Here is a 16,088-nt window from a genome sequence, read left to right as displayed (position 1 = left end):
TAGCAGAAATTTAAGTGGTGCACGTTTTCAAATATTCTCAACAGTAAATTAAAGCAGGTCTATTCTAATCCGAGAAAAATCGAATACAACCATTTGAAGTAAATTCACTTTCGACAATCTTCTACAACAGAGCAGCATGGTTGATACATATGCCTATTTTGTTAAGGTAAATTAAAAAAAGGAAGATGTCAATGCTAGTTGATTTGTACCGATGTCAATGTCACAAAGCACGTCTAGTCGTCCACGTCATTTTTGTTTGCGGCTGAAAAGTGCATGTTTTCTTGGCAGTTTTTAGTCATAAAAACCTAATTTATTAAATATAAAGCATAAAATGGTTCACACAAACGCAATGGAAGGTTCTCTTTTTGTAAGTTAACAGAAATAGTTTCAATTTTTACAGCAGTGATTAGAATTCTTATCAGAAACATTTTTGTTTTCACAACATTCATTACCTACCTTTATGATAATAATTGTCGCCGTCCTGCCTTTTAAGTTTCTCCTCCCAGGGTCTGAATGGTTATTGCTGTTTCGATCCTACATTTATAATCAAAGTAATTGGTATTATGTTAGACCATTTGTGTTATGTTAAGCAAATAAAAAAAAATAATTTGAGGTATCTAACATGTGCATATTATTATATTATTTCATATTCCATTATATATATACATATCATCCAGCTATTCCAGACATTTATAAACTTATGCACTTGAAGTATTCATCAAAAAAAAACTTGTTTAAATACAGACAATTGGAAAAAATCATACTTACAATTATCTTTTCAGGAACCAACTCTGTACATAGTTAAAGGTATGTGCATTTTAGACTCTGAAGGTAACCGTGTGCTTGCCAAGTATTATGACAAAAATGTGCTGCCAACTGCTAAGGAACAGAAGGCGTTTGAGAAGAACCTGTTTAATAAGACACACAGGTATGAATTTTGCTTATATATTTACATACGCACATAACATCAAACCTCTCTCCTGAGGGGTAGGCAGAGACTACATCTTTCCACCTGCATATTTCTTTTGCTATATCTATACTAATATTATAAAGCTGAAGAGTTTGTTTGAACGTACTGATCTCAGGAACTACTAGTTCAAAGTGAATAATTTTTTATGTGTTAAATAAACCATTTATCGAGGAAGGCTTTAGGCCATATAACATCACACTACAACTATTAGGAGCGATATATAGAAGAAAAAACGGGAAATGTGAAAATTATTCAGTAAATTATTCATCCTTGAGGGCTTTAATGATGTCCAAAATAACTATTCCACGCGGACGAAATCACAAGCACAGCTAGTCATTCAAAAGTATTTTAATGCTATTATTACTATTCAAGGTAAGTAATTTAGTGCTATGTGGTTCCCAGCACCAATACAAAAAAAGAATAGGACCACTCCATCTCTATCCCATGGATTTCGTAAATAGCCACCTAGGGATAGGCTTATAAACATGGGATACTTTTTTAGACTGAGCTAGCAACCTGTCACTATTTGAATCACAATTCTTTTGTTAAGCCACACAGCTGGCTTTGTCTACGCTGCAATGGATATAAACGTGACTTTATGTATGTATGTAAGTAATTATAATTATATTCATTATTTATTTATTGTGTATTTTCACTCACTTCTTTATCTCTTAGTCTTGTCTTCATAATCTTCATAAATGTCATAAAAGGCAACTAAGGGAGAGGCTTATAGACTTAGGATACTTTTAGGCGATGGGCTAGCAACCTGTCACTATTTGAATCTTGATTCCAACATTAGGCCACACAGCTACCATTGGTGGTGTAGGATAGCCAAAGTTAAGGCTGCGGCTTCACTGAGGCTGAGACGAGCAGAGCTGTGAAAAGAGGTACGTGATTCCACTGAGGCGAAGATGAGCAGAGCCCTTAGTTGTCGATTTCTATCACGTCACTTCGCCGCTAGTCTCTGCTTGACTGTTTCCTTTGAAGCAGAGATGAGATGTGGATTTCATGTAATATGATTGGTCGATCCCCACACGTCTCCTTTCTGCTCTGCTCGTCTCCGCCTCAGTGGAGACGCACCCTAAAAGTGCAAACAGGCTTCTTCACAACTTCCTGCATAGTAAACCATGCTTTAATTGAATCTAATTTTCCTGAATTATTTACTTTTCAGAGCGAACGCTGAGATCATCATGTTGGATGGCCTGACTTGCGTGTACAAGAGCAATCTCAACTTATTCTTCTACGTGATGGGCAGCTCACATGAGAATGAGGTGGGTTACCTATTTTAAACATGACTCTGAAGAGGAGAGAAGAGGTTTTACAGGAATCGATTCTTGTCTGACCGGAATCCCGAACCTTTAACACCTTAGTTCTCCCACTTATCATACTTTCTTATTATTTTAACTTTTTGACTTCCAATTAACAACATATATATCCACCCTACCTTTATCCATAACGGGGTAGACAGTCACAACACTTTATAGTAAGGGACAATACCTGGACCCAGAGGATGATAAGCATATCTTTATCTCCAATAATATTTTTAATTAAGTGTACTTTACAATACAAAAATGGTACAAAAGTTTGACAATACTAAAGTAGATGTGTGCACCTAGCCTTACAACAAAGCCAGTTGCGAGACTCAATGACGATAAACAGCTATTTGAATCACCAATTCAATGATTCCAGCTGATTCTTCAATCCGTGCTGAACGCTCTATACGAGTCTGTTAGCATTTTGTTAAGACGGAATGTGGACTTCAAGACTCTCATTGACAATTTGGATGCAGTCATGTTGGCGTTCGACGAGATCTGTGATGGAGGGTAAGGATCTATTATATCATACTAGCTACTATCACGCCTCTCTTGCGGTGGGGTATAAAGTATAACTAGCCTTTTGAAAACATCAGGCTACTAGTATTTACTCGTGGCATCGCTCGGTCGCATTTTCAAATATCGCAAATCCCACGAGAACAGTACCTACTTTGAACCGGGATAAGAGGTATTAAAGACTTTTATTTGAGACCAGTTGTGCCCGCGACTTCGTCCGCGTGGAACAGTTTTGGGCATCATTGAAGACCTCAAGGATGAATAATTTTCCCTGTTTTATTCACATTTTCCATTATGTCTTCGCTCCTTATAGTTGCAGCGTAATGTCATGTAGCCTAAAGCCTTCCTCGGTAAATGGTCTATTCAACACTAAATTTTTTCAATTCGGACCAGTAGTTCCTGAGATTAGCGCGTTCAAACAAACAATCTCTTCAGCTTTATAATATTAGTCTAGATAGATAACGTCTATATCCCTGTACTATCCTTAGCGGTGTAGTTGCCAATAGGTACTAAAGAATAGGACCACTCCATATGCTTTCCATGAATGTCGCAAAAGGAGACTAAGTTCAGATAAATTTATAGCAGGAATAGGATAATAAACTTGGTATTTTTATTGTAGTAGAGTTGTAGCAACCGGTCACTATTTAAATCTCAATTCCATCATAAAGCCATACAGTTAAACATGGTATTTCAGTCTTTTCAAGACTGTTAGCTCTGTTTACCCCGCAAGGCATAAAGACGAGATAATGTATTATATATATACCTAAAGAATTACCTAACGAATTAGAACATTGTTAATTATTTTTAATTATGTATGTGTACAACAAATGTATTGTGATAGTGAATAAAGCTTTTATCTATCTATCTAAGAAAGGATATCTGATGGAATTGAGATTCAAATAGTGACAGGTTGCTAGCCCAGCGCCCACAATGAGAATTCCAATTAGTTATATTAGCATTTCCCTTGTTTGACTTTTACAGTCTGTTAAGCTGGCACACAGTATGTTTTTCTTTGCTGTCAGTCCAGAATTCGAGCTTGCACTACATGAATGTACACCTTTTAACTTAGTCGCCTTTACGACATCGTTGAGAAAAAGATGGGAATCAACCTATCCTAACCGAGCCGAACGATATTTACACGATAAAATCATAACATCGGTTTTATTAAAGGTTTAATGTTTTTTTTTTTTAATTTCCAGCGTGATCCTTGACGCCGATCCGATGTCTATAGTGGGCCGGGCCGCACTCCGCACTGAAGATGTACCTCTTGGGGAACAGACGGTCGCCCAGGTAATGGACAACTTTCATATGCTATTTTGGTAGCCAAATAGGCTTCGAGGAATTAAGTTATACGGAGACTGAAGGCGGAATGAAGCGTGCCTTTTGTGTCGGCTGTATGTGTATATGCTGAGGTTTAGAAAAAAAAATACTCTATGAATTTATGGTAGGTTATGTTCATAAGATTGTCGTCACGTTCGAGGTTCGAATTTTGGAATACGTCAAATAGATTTATTGTTCTTGCCCTGCGTAGTATTCACTCGCATTAGGATGTCTTAATATTGGACCGCATTAATTCGTAAGCGGCCGAAAGGCATTTCAGGTTTTGTTGTTGCGAATGTCCCTTTAGTCTCCTGTAGCTTGTAGATGATTATAATTTAATTTTACTACAATTTTTATTAAATGACAATTCGGTGTAAGAAGGCCTATTTGAATAATATATATTGAAAACAAAATCTTGGTAAAATTAGTTTTTGTTTTGATGATGTGTAAGGCCACCCTAAAGCTAACCGCTTTTGATGTCTGTGCGACGAAATTAGATTTTTTTTTGTATCAGTGAACAATGAGTATTTTAAGAAAAAGTATGCTGTCGCCCGTGTGTGTGTCTATTTATTTTTGTGTGAAAATGTAGTTTTGAAAACAAATAGTGTAATTTAAATAATATAAGACGCATAGCGAGTTCGTAAACCAGTCAATGAATTCGGGGAAAAATATTATATTTAGGGGCAAAGATATATATTTATACAAACTTTGTTTCGCTTTCCTCCCAACTTGTATTATAAATGTGAAAGATTTGTTTGTTTGTTGTCTCATCACACGTTATCTACTGGAGTAATCTTCTTAATATTTTGCGTATATATTTATATTGCGTTTATCTGGAGAAGAGCAAATGGTACTTTTTATCCCGATAAAAACTGTTGTAGTGCCGTGAGATACCTATGCGAAAATCCAGTATTCTTTTGAAGGTGGCGCCATATTCGCGTAGGCGAAGCTACGGGTAAAAAAGCTCTCTATTTCAGCAAAATATAATGAAAATCGAATGTGTCATTTTCAAACAAAGCGAAATTACGTAAATTTGCCTTGCAGCCGAGACTTAAGCTTCATTAGTGCCATTTTTTCTGGGCACAAAGGGGTTGTGTTTGAAAACAGAGTTTTCAAAATTAAGTTAGTTTCGTTGTAATACGCTTATAATTTTTTACATTTATTTTTGTGTGAAATCTCAAAACTTTGTTATTTTAAGACTAACATTTTTACTTTTAAGAATATATGAACATAAAAAATCTGTATAAATTTAAAAAGTGCAGATTTATTTTAATTGCTATTCAAATCCATAATAAATTATACCAACACAATATAAATAAATAAATATAATAAATAAATATATACGGGACAAATTACACTGATGATGAAATGAAAAAAAAATGACTGATGTAGTGAAAAAGTGATTTCACAATTATAATATAATATTTTCATACCCAGTTAAAAAATATACACATATAATTTACATGTACGAAACAACAAAATTAAAATAAACTTACCTCCAACAGCAGATTAAAAAAGAAACCTTGTATTTTTTCTTTTAAATTTTTTTTGTCTTTATTTTTTTTTTAATAATTTTTTTATCAACATGTTTATGCAATATTTTATAAAATTTATTTATTTATTATAGGCACTACAACAAATATTTATTTGAGGATCCAATGGTATGGATTTAAGGTAAATGCAGCCCTGTCCCACTATTCTCTCAAAATATTATTTCTGTATGGCTAAAGGGGTCACATGTTTATAACCATTGTAACCACAATGTTTCTTGAAAAATCTTAGGTAATATTTATTATGGTACAGGGTTGGTTATATAATTGAAAGTGATTCTTATGAGATTTTTCCATGTCAACCAAAGTATCTAATCTTTTTGTTAAAAAAATCTTGAAAAAACTGTTTATCCACTGGCAGTTCAACATTAACAATTTTGGATTATATTATTTTGTTTTTTATTTATTTTGTATTTAAATAATAATATAACGTTATGTGTGATGAGGTTACTTACTACTGGCAACTTTTTTATTTTGTGGCACATTTTGTAAAAGGTTTTAAAGTGAGATTGGCCTGTGATATTTTTTGTAGTTTTTCCTCTTTCTTTTCATATTAAAAGAAAAAACTTTGGCACCAGCTAGACTTTTTTGATGCCCTTTTTTATTATCATGCAAAAATTTTAAATTATGTTAACACATTTTTTCAGCTAATGCTTTGATATCTAAATAATTTTAGGTTTTTTTTTCATGATAATTACATTTTTTATGTTGATTCAAGCGCATTTCACAAGCTTTTTTTATCTGTATTCTTTTTTTTTTGTTTGGTGTTTTATTTTGCTAATAAAAATCATAATCCGAAACCGGTTTCTGTGTCATTTTTAACAGTTAATTTTTTTACTAACACTGAGTGAAAAAAAATCACGCCTTATTTCATGTTATTAACCAATGGGAATGGGCCAGCAAGCTATCAATCAACAATCAATTGATCTGAACACCAGCGGGGCTATCATGACACGCGCGATGACGTTTCTATCGCGCGATAAACTATCGTTGTCCTGTTTCACGTCATAATAAAAAGTGAAACAGCGATAGTTTATCGCGGCGTCGCGCGTACCATGCTTGTCTCGCAGAATAGGGCTGTCGACATGGTTGTAAAACAATATAAGCTAGTTAATAACATGATAGAATACATGTTATTAAATACATTACGAATTGTAGTATTTTTTTTTTAGTTTGACGCCTTAAATGTTTTATATTCATCCAAAATATGATGGGAAAGTTATTTTTTTGTTAGTTTTTAGAATAGTGATTTCTAAACAGGATAAGTACTTTGGGTGTGTGTAAAGCGTGATGGATATGAAAAGGTGCTTGGTGCGTTTGGTGACGAAAAGGTGAATGATAATGGAAGAAGTGTATTAGAAATTTGTCTAGAGTGGGATCTTTTTGTGTCGAACTCAATGTTTCAACATAAAGAGATCCACACCTACACAAGAGTGGAAGGTATTTTAAAAAGTATGATAGACTTTGTGATTGTAGATGAAAGATTGAAGAACAAAGTGCTGGATACCCGTGCATATCGCGGTGCTGGCATTGACTCGGACCATTTACTGGTGATATCCCGGATAAGGGGTATCTTCAATCGCTGGCGGCACAGGGTAAGGGAGCAAACCAGCGCTTTGGAAAGAGTAAAAGTAGAAAATTTGCAAGATATGGATGTAGGTAAGAAGTATATTAATAGACTGAAGGATGAATTTGAAGATTTAGAGGAAATGAGCGATATTGAAGATGGATGGAAGGAATTTAAAGAAAGAATTGTGAAAGTAGCTGTTGAAGTGTGTGGTGTAAGTAGAAGAAGGAAAGGAAAAAATCACAAAAATGCGTGGATGAGTAAAGATGTGCAAGAACTTGTGCGATTAAAGAAGAAAGCATGGCTGGATTTGTTAGCAGCAAAAGCTAACTTAAGAATGCAAGAGGTTATAGATGAAGATGTGAATGAAGCACGTAAGGAATATAAGAAGGTGAAGGATCTGGTTAAGAAAGCTGTGATTAGAAAGAAAGAAGAGTATAAAGAGGATTTTGATAAAAGGCTATCAGAAGACTTTCAGTCAAATCTGAAAGTATTCTGGAAATCCGTAAGGTCAGCCCGAGGAAATACTATAACCAGAGAGCTGACTAGGATCAGATGCCAGGATGGTAGCGTTGTGAAAGGAGAAGAATGTGTACTAAAGATATGGAAGGACTATTTTGAAAGTTTATTTGAAAAAAAGGAAGGAAATAAGAAAGATTTCTGCTATAGCGAAGAAAAAGAGAATGAGATGGAAGGCGAAATTGAAATGTTCGAAATTGTGGAAGCACTTAAGAGTATGAAAGCGGGAAAGGCTGCTGGGTGTGATAGAGTGTCGGTCGAGATGCTTAAAGCAGGAAAAGGCGTAGTAGCTAGTCAGTTGTACTGCCTTTTCAATTTGTGTTGGAGAAGCGGCCGAGTACCAAAAGATTGGTGTAAGGCTGTTATCGTGCCACTTTACAAAGGAAAAGGGTCACAGCTGGACTGCAAAAATTATCGTGGTATAAGCCTGCTTAGCGTCGTCGGCAAATTGTATGCTAAGGTATTGATTAATAGAGTCAGGAATGAAACTGATGACAAAATATGGGATGCTCAAGCGGGATTTCGAAAGGGAATGGGATGTACTGATCAGGTCTTTTCCTTGCGGTGCATAGCCGAAAAGTTTTTGGCCAAGAGTCAAAAAGTCTATTGCACATTCGTAGATCTGGAAAAGGCCTATGACAGAGTTGAGAGGAATGAATTGTGGTCAGCACTTTCTATGCATGGGGTGAGCAGTCTCTTAATACGAGCACTGAAATCCTTATATGAGGATTCGAGTGCTTGTGTCAGGATAAACGGAGCGCACACTGAGTGGTTTAAGATTGAGAAAGGCGTTAGGCAAGGATGTGTTGCGTCACCGTGGCTGTTCAACCTATTTATGGATAGCTGTTTGACAGATTTGAAAGAGTCTAAAAGTGGATTAAGGATGAATGAGTTACTCGTCAAATGTCTGCTCTATGCCGACGATCAGGTTATACTGGCGTCATCAGCGGAGGAGTTACAGGAGATGGTAAACTGTATGCATGAAGCTTTAAAAGAGAAAGGAATGAAAGTGAACGTAAGTAAAACTAAAACACTGGTTTTTGAAATGGAGAAAGAAATGACAGCATGTAATATTTTGATTGGAGGAGAAAAAGTGGAGCAAGTGAAAGAGTTTGTATATCTAGGATCAAAGTTTACATCAGATGGCAAGTATGATAGTGATATTGAAAGGAGAGTGAACGCGGGGAACATGGTGAATGGAGCTTTGCATGCCTTTATGAGCAGTCAGAAACTATCCAAAAAGGCTCGACTGGCTGTGCACAGGGGCGTGTTGGTCCCGACATTAATGTATGGGAGTGAAAGTTGGGTATGGCAAAAGAAGCATGAAAGCAGAATAAATGCAGTGGAAATGAGAGCGTTAAGGAGTATGATGGGTGTGAAATTGAGTGACAGGATAAGGAACAGCGTGATAAGGGAATGTTGTGATGTGAAAGAAGATGTAGTTACAGGAATAGAAAAGGGTATGTTAAGATGGTTCGGTCATGTGGAGAGGATGAATGAAAGCAGGTTGACTAAGCAGATATACAAGGAGAGTGTGGAGGGAAAGGTCGGAGTGGGAAGACCTAGACGAACGTATCTTGATCAAATTAAGGACGTCCTGGTAAAGGGTCAGGTCAAAAGTACCCGAAACCGCCGAGCTTGTATGAAGAGAGTTATGAATGTGGACGAAGCGAAAGAAGTATGCAGAGATCGTGGCAAGTGGAAAGAGGTAGTCTCTGCCTACCCCTCCGGGAAAGAGGCGTGATTTTATGTATGTATGTATGTATGTATAAGTACTTTATTGGGACGGCTGACTATATCTCTGAACGCCATCCAAGATTGGGTAATCAGATTTTTAAACATACCAACTCCCGTCTGATGTTTTGCAAGTGAAACTAAACCCATACTGACAGATACAGTTGCCTGAAAGTTCATTTGGTTCAGGTTGGCCCACACAGTGAGGGCGTCGGTTAGCAACCAAACTAATGTACGAATTCCAGATCAGTCATTGGTATATGACCGCGGTACGGTTTGAACATATGTCCATTTTTATTTAATCGCCTTAACCGTTCTACATTTGATACACCCAGTAGGTTATTTTCTAAATAAATTAAGTTTAACAAGATTTCGCTCTCACTGTACAATTTTGTTTTTTAATATTTGATTTATTAGATACTTAGTCGAATTCCTTGTGGTCAGATCAACTTAGTTTGAGAACACGGAAGAAATAATGAAAACCTGCTTCAACACATACTATCATAATTTTTATCCAAGTAAATTGTTTTAAAAATAGGTAATATAAAATGAAGTCGGTAGCAAGATGTAAAATTTTCAATTTCATGGGTAGGTTTTTATGATATTAACAGTGCATGTATTTTTTTTGTATATATTATTTCAACAGCAAGTTACAATCACGATTAATATTTTTGATGTACAGTCAGCAACATATTAAATAGTTATTGAAAGCCTAAAATTAAAAAAAAATGTAAAATTTACAACAGCCGTATAAACCTAATAACGTCGTTGACTGTACATTAAGTGCGCATAATTTTTAATCACAATTATGTCATTTCAAAATTAATATTATGTTTGGAGATTATTGTTTATTTTGCACCATTTAACTTTTTTTTTCACATTTTTCCTATCGTACACGTCGCATGATTTTATTTTTATTTATTGTTTTTATATTTTATTTCATTTTAAATCAGCTTTATGCCTATTTCAGATCCTCAACAACATATTGAATTTTTGATCCGGCCATCGGCTAGGAATAATTGTAGATTAGAAAATTATTGTAGTAGGATATTAAAAATGGTTTTTGTTAAGCTTATTTTTTTTTTATTTTAAGCTTTTAACCCTTATATATGTAACGAAAACACTTATCGAATCCGAAAAGGACATTTCACGTAAAAAAAATAATAAATGATAAAAGTACCTAGTTATTTTTAAAGATGGCGACATGATTCCTTCTAATATTTTTTTAAGTGCCTTCGCTACATATTGTATAGTTGTTTAATGGGGCTTCAAAATTGGCTTCTAACCATAACATTTAAGAATATCATGAAAAGAAGAATTAACGCTTCATTTGACATTATGGACAACATTATCGATCATATTTTTCTAAGATTGGAGTGTTGCATGATTTCTTATATATTTTTTATATTTTTTTTTTGACAAACGCATTTACAAAAAAGATCTATAAAAAATAAGTAGGTATATCGGGGGCTATAAATTAAAGTTAGAACTCTCAAAGTACACTGTACAAATACTTACATAATATCAGAAAATAATCAATAGGCGTACACAAAAATAGGGAATGAAAGTGCCCCAAATAAATTCGTTTTTGTGGGACAAATTGACAATATCGTATAGTCTACAATTATAGATATATAACTAAAAAATAAAACCTATTTCTGGAAGCCGGAGGAGTAGGTAAAGACTACATCTTTCCACTTGTCACGATCTCTGCATACTTCTTTCTAATAATTATTATAATTATATACAACGTCTTTATCCTTTACGAGGAAAATAGAGCCAACGGTTTTTGATAACAATGAAAGGCAACATTTAATTGTATGGCTTGTTCATGGAATTAGTTAACCTATGTTATTTACACTATATATAAATAGATTACATATATTGAAATTAATCATAAAAATGCACTTAGTATAATCATAAAACATAATTAAATATACAGGGCTGCGATTATTTTAAAACTGACATTCGTTTGACATACAATTGTTTTTTTGCTTACTTCGTCTCTGTATACTTATTTATGTTGTTGACTGTACTTATTTTTTTTCTTTTCCAGGTATTACAATCGGCAAAGGAACAATTGAAGTGGTCGTTACTCAAATGAAATATGTTCAAACGATTTAAAAACTTATGAGTACTTTATTTACAGTTACATACAAAGGCAAAATTTGTATTAATAGATTTATAAGTTTCGCAAACTTGGACATTACAGCTATACATAATATATTTTTGATTTAAATAAATAATTATTTTAAAACAACTTAATTCTTCTTAAAACTTCTTTTTTTTTGGACAAGTTACATAGATTGAGTTGCCTCGAAGTAAGTTCGAGACTTGTGTTACGAGATACTAACTCAACAATACTATAATTTATAATAAATACTTATATAGATAAACATCCAAGGCCCAGGCCAATTAGAAAAAGTTTTTTTCTCACCCCGGCCGGGATTCGAACCCGAGACCTCCGGTGTCACAGACAAGCGTACTACCGCTGCGCCACAGAGGCGGTCATTGACTACAATTTGATCTTCAATTACAGCGTATATCACATGAATGCTTATATTATTTCCGCTTTAAATAAATATGATGTAAGAGTAATTCTAAAATAAACTTAGGAAAAGTCTAAAGCTTTCCTACAAAATAAATGAGCAAAATGCAAATAGGTTTAGTATTCTGTTTGCCTCAATTACCTATGAACATGAGATGTCGCTTAGTAAAAACTAAATAAGTAAATAAACGGAAAAAGTTAAATGTACCTAAATTGCTGGGCCCATAACCTAAAAACTTAAAAAAGGCCAGAAAGTTATTTCCATAAATTATTTGGAAGTTTCCATATGAATGATTATAATTTGAACCAGTCTTTCGTTCAATATTATACAGCGACAACGAAAAATTGCCGGGCCCATAACCTGTTTAAGGCTCTTTTCTCACGACGCCAGCGCCAAATTCTTCAGGAGTCGGTGTCATATTCAACTTGGAAATCGCTTTGAACGCAGGATGATTCTTGTCCTTCAACAGTTTAAAAAGGACATTCTCAGCCGTGCTCACGAAGCAACCTATTTTTTGTAGACGCTGAAAAAGAAAATAACACATTTTAAGGATACCTAGTAGTACATTGAAAAAAAAGAGATAATCTTTGTCTTGCAGTACCTAGTAACAGAGAATTAAATATGCCCAATTCGGAACATTTACGAAGCCTACAATGGATTTGGATGACCTCTGAGATCAGAATAGAATTGATTTTCAAAATTGGATACAAGGTATTACTTATTGACGACAACATAACATACGTCTAATTATATCTACTAGGTACCGCGGAACAAACTACACTGCTGCACCATTGTCACCAGACGTCAATTTATAAATTTCGATTTTTAAATCTAAATCGTGGACGAATGCGCATTGACTATATTTAAAAAAAAATGTAAATAAGTATAAAATTAATCATTTAAATACAATGATGATTACTGAGATTCAAATGTTAATCTAATTTGGAAACCTCCTAGTATTTGTAATAGGAGGGTTTTCTGTATTTTTTGACTAAATAATCTAGGTAATTCTTTGATTGATAAACCAAATTGCATAAAATAAAAGATAAGTCACTTTCATTCATAGTGTAAAAGATAGAGGTATATATATGGATGTCCTGTAGCAAGGCTTTCGTTGTTTCGCTTATTATTATGACGTGAAACTGGTTGTTTTAGTAAGTAAGATAAGTTATCTTAATTTAGTTCTTAACAGAGATTATGTTTTCCACTTACCATCCTTAATATATAATAGGTTTCATGACAAGAGACAACATAGAAGTTCTTAATGACAAACGTATTTAGTAACATAATGTATATTTTGTAAAACATTAAAGTTTCGATTTAACATCATAGCCTAGTGTATCAACAGTAGGTTCTCTGCTAAGTTTGGACACAAGTTTGAACGCCGGGTGGGTCTTATCTCTCAATAGTTTGAACAGCACATTTTCTGAAGTCGTGACGAAGCAACCTATGGATTGTAAGCGCTGGAAGGAGAGGAAATACAGGTGAGATTGTTAGTAAGGGACTGTAGTGAAACATACGTAGATACAGACAAACATACTTATACCACGCCTTTATTTCTAAAGGGTTAGAACCAATAATTTGGTTTAATGACAAGTAGCCTAGTTAGTATTGGCTCTGTCTACCTCGTAAAGAATAAACCCGTGGTTTGTGTGTAAGTATGTTCTGTATATTAGTTAGGCATTGGTTCGAATCTTACCTCGGCCACGTACCAATGCCTCTTTTCGAAGTTATGTACGTTAGTTTGAATACGAACCGATGCTCTTACGGTGAGGGAAAACATCGTGAGAAAACCTGCACATTCAGGCAACTGGATGTTTGATGAACCATGATTGAGTAAATATGGGTTAGGTTTACCTGCAAAGGTTGTGGGGGTCGGATGTAAGTTTGTGTAAGAACCTGACTCACCTAATCCAGGATCCATGGTCAAAAGCATGCTCTGGGCTCTGCTCCAGAGTTGTGAGGACGCAGGACTAAAGCCAGGAGGAAGAAAATTGCCACCTGCCAGCAACCGGCGGTTTGGGCTGTGCATATTTCAGTCAGTCAGTCAATCAATCTATTATTTATATTAACAAACCTTTAAGGAAGTATGCAGGGATCGTGGCAAGTGCAAAGAGGTAGTCTCTGCCTACCCCTCTGGAAAAGAGGCGTGATTTTATGTATGTAACAAACCTGCAATGCCAGTCCTCTATCCATGGTGGATCTGGACGAGACACCATCAGCTAATACGTGCACAACAAAGTCTTCGTTCAACAAGTCTATCACTGTCTGCTCTATACACACATGTGCCTGAAAATAAATTAAAAATAAACTTAATTCCAGCACAACAGGCTATTAAACTTGGGATTCTTTTAGGTGACAAACTTACAATGTCTATCTTAATTAAGCAGATCAGCAAGCTTTTTGTTGCTGTACGTAAAAAACTATAATATTACCTCTATTCCAAAAAGTACAACAGATTTCAAATCCGGAATATCCTTTTTCAATCGTTCCTGCAACTCCGGAGTGAACATAGAAAACTGAGTCTTCTCGTACACCAAGGCCGCGTCTTCAACTTTAATGTCTTTGGTGGTGTGCCCGAGCCCTTTGGGGTACTGTTCAGATATGTACACTGGTATTTTGAAGTGTTTTGATGCTTCTAGCTGAAAGTAATGTGAAATGTAATTAAATTAATTAATGTTTAGAAATATAGAAACCAATTTTAATGTTACCGATTACATTCTCAGTTATGAGTTAATAAAACTAGGATGCCTATTTGACACTTATCCGCCTTAAGGGGTAAGTTGTAAATTATGCACCTTGGTGATAAATACCTTCAAAAGTTGTGCTTTTATCCTTCATGCCTAGGAGATGCCTACTACTCTACAAACTATATTGAAGAGAAATTGAGAAGGAGTCGACATAAATACAAAAACTTAAGGACTGTTACGTAATAAAAACACTAACCATTTTATTTGCAACTTTCACGACTTCGCCGAAGTGTTTTACGTGCGGTCTAAATGTTTCTTGAATATCACATAGGAAAAACGCCGTCCTAGGAGCCTCTAGAGCTCCCAATTTCAAAATATTTCTGGCTGCCATTGGAAAAAGCACAAAAACAAAACCGGCGCTATTTTATTCCAACCAAACAAGAACCTAAGTTTATTCAAGAATCAGAATGATAACAAACGTCATTGTCAAAATTTTGTAAACAAATGGTCGGTAAGTTTACTCATGCTTAATGTAAAAACCCGATTTAGACTAGAGCCTTAATATTTATAGGTATAAGTAGAAATCATGTAAATTGAACACTACACTAGTGTTTAACTTCTTTGACTAGAGCGGTATCTCAATTGACTATTGTGTTTTTTTAACTACATAGTCAGGTTGTAATTGCAAATCCGTTCCGTTCTACGTGATTTGTACCGTGTCTTTAATTTATAAGCATTTTTATACAACTTTTGTATATTGTATAACTGCAATTCTTATTTAAATACGTACAATGTATTTGATTTTGGAGTTTTTATATCTCCGTGAAGTGCTGTTTAGAAATAGTACTTACTAAGCGGGAGTTTCATTTATTCAACATTCATCATACTTACAGTATTACTACATGGAGGACGGAAAACAGTTTCTCATAATGAAATACGTTAATAATAACAACTCCTTTTTGCACATCTAAGTTACCATATCCGGAAAAAAAGTCAGATTTGTAGGATACATAGAAATTATTAAATTAAATATATGTACTTATCCAAAAAACTTTAACGAACGCCTGCAGTATTTTGACAGCAAATATTTAAAAAAAAGTATTATATAAATGAATGTCAGGCGCTAAGATTAATTATCATACCCAGGCCCCTAGTTCCCCTGGAAACGGTTCGGCGATCGGACTGGATCAAGTAGATATGATACGTATAAGCATAATATGCGCTCTAAAATAGGAGGATCCCATATATATATCCTGTGAATGTCATTCAGTCTTGTATTACTCTGATTGCTATGGTATCTATCACTAAAGGCGACTGAGGAAATAAGCATGTGAAAATATGAGAAAGCCGAATTTTTGAT

General features: G+C 34.7%; 2 protein-coding genes across 5 annotated transcripts; one reads left to right on the top strand and one right to left on the bottom strand.

Annotated features, from left to right (window-relative positions):
- Positions 1-227: 227 nt before the first annotated feature.
- LOC106129502 (coatomer subunit zeta-1) lies at positions 228-11,749 on the top strand. 3 transcript variants are annotated; one of them, XM_013328089.2, is made up of 7 exons: positions 228-367; positions 783-928; positions 2,142-2,241; positions 2,660-2,793; positions 3,999-4,089; positions 5,747-5,793; positions 10,460-10,564. In XM_013328089.2, exons 1-6 carry the CDS (start codon positions 332-334, stop codon positions 5,768-5,770), a joined length of 531 nt encoding a protein of 176 aa, XP_013183543.1. In that variant the 5' UTR covers positions 228-331; the 3' UTR covers positions 5,771-5,793; positions 10,460-10,564. The 3 variants fall into 3 exon arrangements, with proteins under 3 accessions (XP_013183543.1, XP_013183541.1, XP_013183542.1); XM_013328087.2 differs by lacking the exons at positions 5,747-5,793; positions 10,460-10,564 and adding an exon at positions 11,546-11,749; XM_013328088.2 differs by lacking the exon at positions 5,747-5,793.
- Positions 11,750-11,828: 79 nt separating this feature from the next.
- Positions 11,829-15,267, bottom strand: LOC106129484 (isochorismatase domain-containing protein 1). 2 transcript variants are annotated; one of them, XM_013328054.2, is made up of 4 exons: positions 14,985-15,267; positions 14,474-14,680; positions 14,211-14,327; positions 11,829-12,561 (listed from the first exon to the last, which is right to left on the bottom strand). In XM_013328054.2, the coding sequence occupies exons 1-4, from the start codon at positions 15,117-15,119 to the stop codon at positions 12,403-12,405; spliced, it is 618 nt and encodes a 205-aa protein (XP_013183508.1). In that variant the 5' UTR covers positions 15,120-15,267; the 3' UTR covers positions 11,829-12,402. The 2 variants fall into 2 exon arrangements, with proteins under 2 accessions (XP_013183508.1, XP_013183509.1); XM_013328055.2 differs by lacking the exon at positions 11,829-12,561 and adding an exon at positions 13,315-13,501 and having other exon boundaries at positions 14,985-15,261.
- Positions 15,268-16,088: the final 821 nt, after the last annotated feature.

This window comes from Amyelois transitella, chromosome 29 (assembly GCF_032362555.1).
Source record: "Amyelois transitella isolate CPQ chromosome 29, ilAmyTran1.1, whole genome shotgun sequence".
NCBI lineage: Eukaryota > Metazoa > Arthropoda > Insecta > Lepidoptera > Pyralidae > Amyelois > Amyelois transitella.
The sequence above is the reverse complement of the archived record's forward strand: the minus strand, read 5'-3'. Positions and strand labels throughout refer to the sequence as shown.

Excerpts from the sequence above, each read along its gene's own strand:
- LOC106129484 (XM_013328054.2), bottom strand. The coding sequence starts at position 15,119 with ATGGCAGCCAGAAATATTTTGAAATTGGGAGCTCTAGAGGCTCCTAGG. Across the intron at positions 14,681-14,984 it reads TGAAAGTTGCAAATAAAATG|CTAGAAGCATCAAAACACTT; the intron begins GTTAGTGTTTTT and ends CATTACTTTCAG. Across the intron at positions 12,562-14,210 it reads ATAGAGGACTGGCATTGCAG|CGTCTACAAAAAATAGGTTG; the intron begins GTTTGTTACATA and ends TTTCTTTTTCAG.
- LOC106129502 (XM_013328087.2), top strand. The coding sequence starts at position 332 with ATGGTTCACACAAACGCAATGGAAGGTTCTCTTTTT. Across the intron at positions 2,242-2,659 it reads GCAGCTCACATGAGAATGAG|CTGATTCTTCAATCCGTGCT; the intron begins GTGGGTTACCTA and ends CAATGATTCCAG. Across the intron at positions 4,090-11,545 it reads GGGAACAGACGGTCGCCCAG|GTATTACAATCGGCAAAGGA; the intron begins GTAATGGACAAC and ends TTTCTTTTCCAG.